The following is a 12,365-nucleotide window of genomic DNA, read 5'->3' on the forward strand; positions in this document are numbered from 1 at the left end:
GGTGGGTCTCCATATTTGTAAACCTAATATGGAACTGATTTTTTAAAAAGATACTACAATTTATAAAAAAAAGTTTTACTTCGTATTCAAAGGCAATTTCGAAATTTAGCATATCTAATCGTAACGATTAATTTCGCTTGACTTATAGTTTAGTTATTTCAAAACTTAAACGGCGTGTCTGAATCGAAGGGAATCGGTATAGAACATTTCAGTAAAGTTGCGATATTCGAATACTCAAGAGCAGCAAAGTGAAATGAAATTGCCAAAAGAAAGCATTAAACTCATTTATTGTTTATATTTAACAGTTTCTCATTGTGATTCCAAATTATGTTAGACAGCCCTTTAAAAGAAGGCTAAAAAACATAGATATTAAAAAAAAATTTGTATTGGAAGAAAATTAATTAAAAAAGTTACCTCGCAAAGTTAAGCCTTTTTTTGTAGGCAAATATGAGGAAATGTACACTGGCTTGCAATGATTAAAAATATTGCGACAGTGCTAAGAAGAAAAGAGGACCTCTTAATAGACCAAATTTTTTAATAGTTAAAAACGAACTTATACACACTTGAAGCAAGAATGGAAAACAAATACCAGGGCTATAGTATTTATAGATGGCACGATGAACAAATTGAGCAGTTTCATAATGTAATTGAGGACCGCAAAGCATTTCCAATTTTATAATTATATGGTTGAACTTTTAAAAAATTAATTTTAAAATATTTTGCTTAAGTTAACTCATTAAAAATGTACAAATGTCTTTAAAAGACATGTACTTTTTGAAATTAGCTCATAGTTGATTTGCGATTGAATTTGAATTCCATTCTGTGGCTTTATTAATAAGAGTTTGTTGTTTTAACGCCAAACATACACTACAACAAAAGGGCATTATGTCCATTGTTGTACAAATATAGACAATGGGCACATGCCCTTGTTCAAGGTATCAACCTTATCTGCAGCATAATAAGCAGCAACCCACTCCAATTCGTTCTGCGTTTATTATTTATTTATTTAAAAATTTCCGCCTAGTCTCCGCATCGCTAGCCGCTCTATTCAGGGCTCTCTTTGTGGTCCAACCTTTTTAGCCACTTTTGTTTTAATGTAATCAAATGAACGTGCCTCGCATTATTCTGCTGCCAATAAATTTCACGAGGCAAATAGATGAGGATTGGATACCGGTCCCCCATGCTTGTTGGGTACTACTTTTCGGGGGTCTTTTCCACCCACGGGATTTCATCGTCCTGCATTGCAAAATGGTAGTGAGAATAATAGTTATACATACTGGATTCGAAAGATATAATTATTGTTTTAATTTTGATTAAAGGAAATCAAATGACATTAAAAAAAAACCGACTCAATTTTGAGAGATTAAAAAGCAATTATTTTAATGAAGCCATCATAACACTGTTTATTTCTAATTGTAAACATATTAAATTAGTAAATATTTAAAGTGATGAGCTAGTCAATGCCTTTCTTACGAAAACGAAAGTTCTCTTAGGCTCATAATTTCAGAACTATTTTTCTCAGTGAATATTCCCCCGACTCTCGGCCAACTCCCACGAACAATAACAATGAGCTGGCTTCGATTCTCGGTTGCTGTTGTGGAAACGCCTTTTCTTTTGGCCAACGTGTAAAATTGAAAAATTCTCTCAAGTAGCCGGCAACAGGGGAGAGAAAAGAAAACCGCAGGGTCCTCGAAAAGGTCAGGAGATGGGGTGGGGTGTAGTGGGCGGTAGGGTGTCCTGGGAGGAGGCGGTCGCCTCTTATATAATTGAAAGGGACAACACGTCGAGTCGAGGCTATTAGGTTCGCTTTCTGCGCCCTTTATTATTGCTCTTGAGACTCGGCGGCTAATGGATTTCAGTTCCACTCCCTCCAGATACAGAGAGATATTGTATTTATGTATGTACCTTTTTTTTGGTCTTATATTTATGTATTTATTTTCACTTACAGTCCAAGTACTCGAAACGGCAAAGTAAACAATACCAAACAACATTTCAATTCACATATCCGTAGAGCGGTTCAACGGCTTCCCCTAAAATCACACCTCATCGCCCTGTAAACTCTAGTGAACTGGTCATGGGAAATATGCAAAATAGCTGAGAGGGAAATATTTCTATTATTTATTAACTCACACTCCCTATTTGCATTCGTCTGTCCCCAACACCGATAAGGGAACTAAGAGAGGTGAAGGCACAACGAAGCGTACGAAATGTGTTTAGAGAGAGTTTCCATTTTTTTTTTTGTGATTTTTCCTCTTTTGTATATTTTTCATATTTTACACTTAGCCAGAGTCGAGAGACAGGATCAAGCTGTGTCCCTTTCGTGCCACTCGATGCGCTATAGGCAATTTTGTGGGGCATTCAAAAACTTTTAGAATTAACTTATACGCTTACACATTCCGATTTTACATCATCACAAATTATTAAGTAACAAAGTATGGATCAGCAATATTAGAATATAGAGTCCCATCATCAGGCCTTTCATCCAGTAGCCAAACAGTCGTATACCCAATATTCATTTTTTCTATTCTAATAAATTTATAAATATAAAATTGGGTTTTATCTAGACTATTCTAATTTTTGTTTAAATATTATATATTTTTATTACTTATTTAATGATAACTTATATAATAATAACTTATATGAAATTATTATAAAATTGCTTTTTAAATCCTTTTCCGACAATACCCACAATATAATCAAAATCTAAAGTTTAAAATCTTTCTCTTTGGATGCAACAAAGTGTGCTAGAAAAACGGAAATGCGGCGCTCACGCACACACTCAAAGAAAAAGATTGAGCAGAAAGTAAGAGTGTGAGCGTGCAACAACATTGTAGAGCAGCTTCCATTTTTGTGTTTAGAACTCTCAATTGAATCTTGATGCACGTGCCCTGGCACAGAGCCCAAATATAATTCCGGGGCGGACATTGGGATGGCATCGCATTCTCGGCATCCCCGGTCCCAAAGGATACAGGGTACTTTCTCCATGCCACACGCATCCCAATTTATTGGGCGGAGCAAGGGACGATGGAATGCCGAGGGGGCTGGCAATGGTCCAATGGGTTTTTCTTGTTCTTGTTTCATTCATAATAATTTTTATTATGGGTCATCGGCCATTTGTTTAACGCTATCCACATGCGAAGAAAGGGAAGAAAGGGTGTTCTGGTGGTTAAGTGGCTGCTGCCCCAGGGTTCAGGCCGATTTCATTCAGTCCATCTATTAGAGAAAATGTATCCTGGGTCCGTTTTCACAATTTTTTCTCTTCTTTTGCTGTTCCTCAATGTTTTTATTTTCTTTATTTTGCATATTTTCATATTATTTGTTTTATTTATGGGTCCATGACTCTGATAAATGGCCGCAACTTCATCCTTCGTCCTGCCCACCTATCAACGTGTTGATGTGATTTCTTTTCTTCGCTGGATACCCCCTAAAGTTTCTCCATGATGGTTTATCAAACTTGAGACATGGCATAATACAGCTGTCTAATAATAGTATTAAAAACTAGCAGTGATTTCATTAATTACCTTAAAACTAATAGTTATGAACAATTTGATAACTTACTTTATTTTAGGAAATGTATTTTGAATTACAGTTTCTTGTTCGATTATTTTCATAACCAATCATTAGATAAAGGTAAAAACACTGAGTATCATAACTTTGATCCTGTTTATTTACACCATTCGTCCACATTTTATGTACGTTTTTTTTTCTCCAAAAATTATTTAAATTTCTTATGCAGGCCCTCGTACAAAAAGTGATAGACGGAATGGCACAGGATACAAAGAAGGGTGAGAAATACATGTGGGTCGGCGGTAGCAAATTGATAGATGTGCTGTCCGTCCGTTTCGAGGACCCGAAAGTGGCAGCTGCTCGTTGTCTACACAAGAATTATGATGGCTAATAACAGGTCTAAGTGGTTGCTTCTCGGTGTTCCATCAAAAATCGCTTACAGCTGCTAACCGAAAAATGCAATTGATTCGACAGTTGGTGATGGTTTTCGGCCATGGGATAAATCAAATATGAAAGTGCAGTGCACAAATGAGTGAGCCCTATGATTTATCGTGCTTGAAGCGATGGATCGCTGTTTACATTTTGCCGTAGATTACTTTTGGTCAGACGCAATTAAATTGAGCTTGATCCAGCATCAGAGCCCCAGTTTATATCAGGTTATTTTTTTTTTTGGTTGATTGTTCTGGGTGCAGATGTCAGGACATCCCGGTGTCGCTCCTCTCGTTGCCTAGATTCCACCCCTTTTGCATCCTGCCATGGTTCATCACGCTCGGCTACGTTTTCATTTTGGTTCAGTGTGCAGCGAAAAACTTTTCCCTATGACAAAGTTTGTATCTGCGGATGCTCCCATCCTGACGTCCTTTCGTTGCGAGTGTTTTATTTAATTTCCAGCACGCGGCCATTCGCAATTGCAATTCAAATTCACATTGCAACGGAATTTTCGAGGGGCGAACGTGGGCGTTGTAATTCGGCGGCGTGGCGGAGTGTGGGCGTGGCTGGGGTTTTGGCTTACTAACTTCCTCCACAATTTTTGGTCCATCAAAGCCACTGACAGAGCTCAAATTGAATAGCTGTGCGGGGTTTTTGGACAGCAGTTTGGTTTTTCGTTAAGCGCAGCTTCTAATAAATTACTTTATTGATTGATTGAGTTAAAGTAGCAAGCATAGTTAAGAAATACAAAATTCCGAAAGAAATTCATAAAATAAGTAGCGATAAAATCCAACAAACTTAACATTAACTTCTCAAATTTTTTTTTTAATAGTAAGCTGTAAATTTCAAAAATAGAAAGAATAATAGCACGACCAGATCGTTCAGCATATATTCTTGCGTCATTGGGTTGACAACTCTTATTTCCACCTATTACCTTTAAGCCAAAAACGCCCCACGTTGGGCGCCACTTGTTTACATTTATCCGTTCAGTGTGATGATAGTATACCATTCGGATAACTATTTATTTAGTAGCACGTCAAACTGGTACGCCAAAGGTTATGACCTAATTGATTTTATCCAAAATAGGCTAACCATTTCTGTTGAATATGTAATTATGTGGTTTTATTTAAACCGGCTCGCAACCGTTTCACTTAGGCAATTTGCAATTGTCTAGCTGAGCGACAGCCGGCAATTAAACGTGTCCGTGCCCCAGGCGTAGAAGCAAAATGAAAATGTACCAAGTAAAATGGAGAGGATTGTTTAGCGGAAAGTTGTCAGCGCTTTGAAGCATTATCATCGTGTCTTGTCTTCTCCTGTGGCAATTCCATTGAATGTCCGCAGTCAGCCAACAATCTGTTTGTCTATATATACCTGATGATACTCCGCTTTTCGCATCCATTCGGGAAACTCCATGAACATTTTCCTCCACTCATACCCAACTGCAGTGTGTGTGTGTATGCTGACAAATATGCCCTGCGTCTGTTTGCTCTTGTTGCGCTTTAATTTATGCCATCCAGCAGCAGTAGAAACAGCTCCTGTGGATGCACTCTACTGTTTTCCACCAGTTTTTTCTCCTTTTTTCCCTCAAAACCTTCCTCAGTTTGTCTGTTTGGTGAAGCAAAACCTATTTTCTTTGCAGCTGATTGCATTTTATAGCATTGCAACCTGTCAGGCTAACAGCTTCAAACTCTCGACTCCTTTGGCCCAGGAATTTTCAGCTACACAACACAACACCCGATCCCCCCTTCTTTTTGGCCAGTATCGCCAGCCGTGCTCTATGAATTTTTTAGCACCCCTCGCGTGCTGCGCTCGAGCTGAAGGAGCAAAAAAAAAAAAAGAGTCGAAAGACCAGGCGGGTCAGGCAGTAAAATAAATAAAAGTTTATTTAGCGTAAAACCTGCAGTTTCGGTACACTTAACTAAAAATAAAATTAATCACATGTATAGTAAAATTCGATGACACTTTCATATTTAACTTGAAAAATCCGAGAAATAGCAATGCATTTAATGTAAGACTGCTTTGTATTTGAACAGTTTATTTGAATATCGCATATAAATGGCATATAAAATTAAACTTAAATATTTGTGATATTTTACTGATTGAATAATAATCTTTAAAAGTTAATACCAAACATAATTACCCAGACTTAAACCAATTGTATTTTAATGCATTATCCGAATTGCCACATGCTTTTTGTGTGCACCTCAGCGTTTATTTGAAATGTATATTTACTCACCTGGCATCGGCAGAGTTCGAATTTATAGGCACAAATCGCGTAACAATTCGCTTGCCAGTTTTTCCGCTTTTAGCCATAATTTGGCTTCTATTGTTTTAGACCGGCCACTTTTTCTGACACGAATTTCTATTTCTTTTTTACCCGTCACCCTCTGAATTCGCCCTCTTTGTGTGCCAAGTGGCGTTATGCGATTCAAGTTGCGTTTAATAGTTAATGCAAAGCTTTTAAGCACCCAACAGCAGTCAACAACTACAACAGCATGGCAAATAAAATACAAAAATAAATAAAGGAAAAATAGGAAAAACTAGTGCAAGAAATACAAACGTCATGCGGCGAAACTCAAAGTTTTCCATACCCTTGAATTGGTTTATAACGAGTCTATGAAGGTGGCAACTAATACTAATTGAATAATAATACAATCAAAATTATGAAAAATAGCGCTTATTAATAATAAGAAGCTTACACGTACTTATATGCTTTGTAGTTTAAGCGTCTTTGTTTTTAGTTCGGTTCACTTCATTAAGCGTAATAGTAAGTTGGTGCCCCTAATTTTTATTTGCTCGCTATATGTACATTGCTAATACTTCTTTACGGCTTTTTATAATGCCCATATACCCGCTTCTTTTCACCTTTTATCGCTCAACTGGCTCTAACTGTTGGAATTAAATTTTTAGGATTTTCGTTTGCAGACTGGGAGTGGGAAATTCTCGTCCTTTTGCACTGCAACAAGGCGAAACAAGTGCGGCATGTAATTACATTAGCTTTTATTTCTATTATGCGCTCATAACGTATTTTTTATTAATGCAGCATTCCATTAAAGAAATTAATGGCGAAACAAAAAATAAGGGTGCTGCAAGCAGGACCTGGCAAGAAAATCGAAAAGAGGGCTTGGGCGGGTAATTAAAAATGATCGGAAAGTTGAGCCAACATAATGATGTGCTTAGCACAAGTAGAGTGCAGCTGCCCGGTTGCCAGTTCCGTGCCCATTGCCCAGTGAAAATGATTTGCTCATTGGGCAGGAGATATGACGATGACCCAACAAGTTGTTGAGTGCTCAAGGACCTGTGTTAATATTTGGGTCAACAAATTGGAGCTCACATCTGGAGTACACAAAAGCAATAAAAATGGGGCAAGAACTAAAGGTAAGCAAGGATAGATGATGTGCATTTGAACTACATATATGTATGTTATAGAGCAAAGTAAACACACTTATTCAGAATATAACTCATATTTGTACACCTTTAAAGCAATAATATACACCTGGCGTTATTAAACAAATTTAAATGGCATACAGTTCAGTTCAAGTGCAGGTTAATAAAGATTACCCATCCTATGCAAGGTAAAAATAAATTTAAAAGCTTGACTTTAGTTCAACGTCTCTATTATTGTATGCATTAGTGAATGCACGGCTTCATAAAGTTTAAATTAGTTCAACACTTTAGCAATGGAATACAAAACAAGAGAGAATGCTATAGTCAAGTTCCCCAACTATCAGATACCCGTTACTCCGCTAGGATGAATGCGTGGTCGTGGCAAAATGAATATAAAAAAATATTCAAAAAAAATTTCAATTATGTGGGCGTGAAGGTTTTGGGCGGTTTTAGGCCGTTAGAGTGGGCGTGGAAACATAGGTGCTGCCTCTATGTCTCCAGAATTTGCATGCTAAAGCTCAACCCTTTTATAGTTTTATAGTTCCTGAGATCTCGACGTTCATACGGCTTTTGATCCTGATCAAGAATATATATACTTTATAAAGTCAGAAACGCTTCCTTTTGTTACTTCCTCCTGTTCATACTTTTCAACGAATCTAGTACACTCTTTTACTCTACGAGTAACGGATATAATGACCCCACGACAACTATAACTTTAGCATTTAATTCATTTTTCATAACCCACAATACGCAGTCGCCCCACTGCAGCAAAACCAGAAAAAATCAAAGCTGAAAAAACACTAAAGAATATTTTAGCGGAATCTGCAATGGACCTACCATTATTATACACACAAAAAAAATCCATTTCTTTTAATAGACAATATTCGCCTCGCACATTGATATTCAAAAAATTTCCTATAAACTGGGCGAAGTTTATTAAAAAAAAGGATGATGGCAAACCCCCTTTCTGAGTGTCGCCGGGTGGCCAGCCAATATTTTATTCATTTCATTTTGACATAAACTGTGAAAAGTGCGGTGATAGAAAGAATTGTTCAATTTTTAGTTATTGTAAACGATCGGCCAAGTGTGAAAATGGTTTTCAGTTCGACTTTCAGTTTATTAAAATTTCTTGCCCGTCGCATTTCACTATTGTTATGAAACGTAGAAGTTTTGCAAGCGAACGAGTGCGATAACAGAAATTTTAGATATTTTCCATTGATAATTAAAGAAAACGGCTGAAAATTGACTGCGAAATGGATAAATGATTTTAGATTGGATATTAAAAGAATCTTAAGAATCAAATGCTTTAGTTATTGAAAAGGGGCCATGATGGATTATAGAGTACTTAGAACTAACTAATACAACAAAAATCAATATGTTTGTAGTCTTTAATTTGTCTATATAACATATATTAAATAGCTTCATAGAAACACATACCCGAATATTGATGGCCATAGATTAATCGGATCAATTAAGGAAAATATACTTTCTCAACTGCTTTTAAGTTAATTTTGTCCTAAACACTCCTCCTAATCAGCCTTACTAACTAAATAAGCTTCTTATTGGCAGACAGAGAATTCGAGGAAATTGGTATAAGGAGAGGCGATGCTGTAGTTGGCAGCTTGAAACTTGGCCCAAAGCAACTTGGCCCGTCAAAAGTTTTTAGGCGGAGCGTCAATAGTCATTTTGCTTTGACTGCGCATATGATTATTACACGCGCTCATACACACTCTTTCACCCACATACACATACACATACACACCGTTTATACCCACACACACACTGACAGATAAATACATGCAAACTTTGGGCCAAAAAACTTGCCGCAGAAAGTTTTTAAGTAAACGGAGGGAGGAAAGGCGTAAAGGGCGTACGAAAAAATTAAACTAAAAACCAAACTTTAACTTAATGAAAATGCAATATTTGCGAGGGTTGTGGGTGGCCAAACTTTTCCTGCCTGCTGGCAATTTATGCACCAACGTAGGCCAAGTCAAGAAAATCAAAAAGAAATCAAGTTTCACTCTTCAGTGTCCCTGATTTATTCCATACACAATCAAAATCGGAAGTGTAGTAAGATTTTCAAAAGGCGAAAAAAAGGCAAATTCTCTTGATTATGGCGGAAAAAAATAGTTCGAACGATGGACAGTACTTCCTTGCTTCTAGCCAGAACGAAACGGACAAAGTGGATTCGGATATGGATGCAGCTGCCAGGCAGTGTGCATCCACCAAAAAGAAGACATATTTTCAGCCAGAAGTGAGATCTAGGAAAACGTCAGAGAATAGTAAACCGAAAATGTCGAAAGCTAGTCAAGATCCAATAAGAACTTTTAAAATTGCAGCGATACCACAGAAACAAAGGTTATCAAATAATCCGGGAAAAAAATGGAACAAATTCCCGCAGGCTGGAGTTTCCCGAAAGCATGATGGTGAATTCCGAACCATAACTATGAAAAAGGGAAAACAATGTCGTCTGCGAACAGCCTTGAAATTACTGGATATCCTTGAGGGAAAATATGATGACAGTGATAGCGAATGTTCCTTGGATTCTAAATCCTTACATCGTTCAGTAAAAAGAAGCACTCGTCGATTGCAGGCTATGCGGGATGATCACACACCCAGGGATTTCATTGGTCTCTGCAGGGATTGCCGATCACGATGCAGAAATTGTGGCAGACGTCCATCGGCTGTCCTTATGGCAAGACGTAAAAGATATTGATAAGGAAATTGAAGATCTTGATATGCCATGAAAGGAATGCTGTAACCGTGGAAGTCGAATTTCTAAATTTATAATAAGTTTATAACAAATATAAAGCTTTACCCTACAAAGTAACTGACTTACACAATTATATTCTTGCGCCAGCCAAAAGAGTTGCTACACATTCGGAACAGAAATTCGTATCTTTCAGATACTTTTTATGCGTCTGACTGCAATCAGTTGCTTTTTCCACAAGTCTAGGGGAGTTGGAAAAAAAGGGCGCCGGGATAATCCAAATATCATTACGCGCAAGTCGTACTTAAGATTAAAAATAATTATTTCAATTTCTGTGCCAGGCCATCGTCACGTAGTCGCCCAGGTGGGCTGAGGGGGCGGTGAGGAGGAGCAGCGGGGGAAAAAAAGTGAAAATTCAATTAGAATGCGCCAACTTCATGTGAACAGGCAGCCAGGCGAGTCTAACTGTCTGGCTATGGAGACGTCGTCCCTCTGTCTGGCAGCCTTCCCAAAATGCAGTGGCGGCATGTTTTATTACAGGTGGGTGCGGCAGTGGGCGGAAAATGGGGTGGAAATTGGTGTGGAAAGTGGGGCGGAGGGGGATAGAAGCTGGTTGCAGAAGAGCGGTAAGGCGGAGATCCACCATCGCGTAATCCTTTTGCCAGCCTGCGAGCAACCACAATAATTTGATTTTACTTTGCTTTAACTTCATGAAAAAGTTTCAAGTTTTTTTGCCACACACACACCCACACACACCTCTGCCTGCTGCTTCTGATAAAGTTTTTAATTTTGCAGCTGAAACTCATTTAGCGCAACGAAAGTGCGAAACTGCGTCGGCATCAGAGGATGATACGTGTTTTAGGAGCGTCTGCTGCATATTTAATGGCGTCCGTATCCCCACCACAAAAAGGCATTTTAAAGACCCCCTCTTACACAGAAACCTATATATATTTTATATATGTATATATATTATTTTTTGTATTATTTAAATTTTGCCTACACTCTGGCCTAAGGCGTAATGAAAGCCGGAAAATCAACTGAGTTGGAACTTTGGCCAAACAAATTTTAGCATGAAATTGCTACACGAACCGGATAAATACACAATCTACAAAAATTCATCTTCATTATAATGCCTGGTGGGGATGGAGTGGATTGGAATGCATTTAAATAGGGCATAGCCAAGTGGATAATTCGGCGGCTATTAAGCCACAAACAAATTAAAATTGTTATATACTTTTGGCATGAATAAAATTAAAGGATTTCTGTTTTTCGCAGTGATTTCGAATAATTAAATTATAGCTAAATATATTGCAAAAGTTTATTTAGTGTAAATTAATATAGCTTAAATACTAAAAGAGCTGGGATTTTCAATGTTTCATTGTAATATTTTCTGGCAACTGAATTAAAATTAATAGCATATTGTGGATTGTGTAAATGCATCTTTCTTAAGTTTGTTTTCTTCAACCTAATTTCCTAAAATCATTTCGAATCGAAAGATTCCACATCAAACACTCTAAATTGTCATTTGGCAAAAGCTATCGTCGTGATTGCGTTTTCTAGTTTACTTTTGATGGAATCCAAGTTCAATTCGTGGTGCTACTGAATTTCTGGTCAAAAGGAAATCGTTTTTGGGAACGTTTTTGGGTTGAAAAGCTATCCATCCCTTGGCCAAGGTAAAATATTTTCTGATTGCTATAAACAATGAAATGCAATTTTTTTTCGCCCACAAAAAGAACAGCCAAACATTTCTACCCTCCTCGTCTTGGTCTTTCAAAAAGCAATTCTATTTGATGCGGTGGTAAAAGTGTTTGAATTTGAATTAATAGGATTAGAACGAAATGACTTTCAATGGGGGTAAATAAATTAAAGTGCTTTTTGCCATCGAATTGAATGCAAATGTTGATTCTGTTTCGATTCTCAAAAGAGCTGTGAGCAAACGCAGAAGAAAACAGTCAGCTGACAGAGTTGATATAGGAGCAATCAGATTAGTTGGCTAAAAAATATTTCCGCATGTAGCAGCAGCAGTGGTAGTCATTTTAATTATCTCAATTCCCCAGGGCGCAGTTCAACTAATTGCCCTCTCCTGAGGCGTTATTCCAGCGGAGGGGTTGTGCAGTTGTTCAGATGTCACAATTAAACTATGGCCCCAGCCGAGGGACACCAAAAATTTCGCCCACAACACTGAAAGAAATTTCTAAAATATTAAATAAATAATAATAATAAAAAGAATAAGTTCGTAAACGTTATTTTACATATTCCTATATATGTATGTACATACATAATAAGAGCCACATGTATCGCCATAAAATCATAAATTAATTTTTAAAAGCAA

The 12,365-nt window shown here is 37.4% G+C and overlaps 1 protein-coding gene across 1 annotated transcript; it reads left to right on the top strand.

The window, feature by feature from the left end:
* Nucleotides 1-9,313: 9,313 nt before the first annotated feature.
* Nucleotides 9,314-10,139, top strand: LOC6614471. Its single transcript, XM_032721883.1, has 2 exons — nucleotides 9,314-9,605; nucleotides 9,663-10,139. Exons 1-2 carry the CDS (start codon nucleotides 9,437-9,439, stop codon nucleotides 10,037-10,039), a joined length of 546 nt encoding a protein of 181 aa, XP_032577774.1. The 5' UTR covers nucleotides 9,314-9,436; the 3' UTR covers nucleotides 10,040-10,139.
* Nucleotides 10,140-12,365: the final 2,226 nt, after the last annotated feature.

The sequence above is a fragment of the Drosophila sechellia genome, chromosome 2L (assembly GCF_004382195.2).
Source record: "Drosophila sechellia strain sech25 chromosome 2L, ASM438219v1, whole genome shotgun sequence".
Taxonomy (NCBI): Eukaryota; Metazoa; Arthropoda; class Insecta; order Diptera; family Drosophilidae; genus Drosophila; species Drosophila sechellia.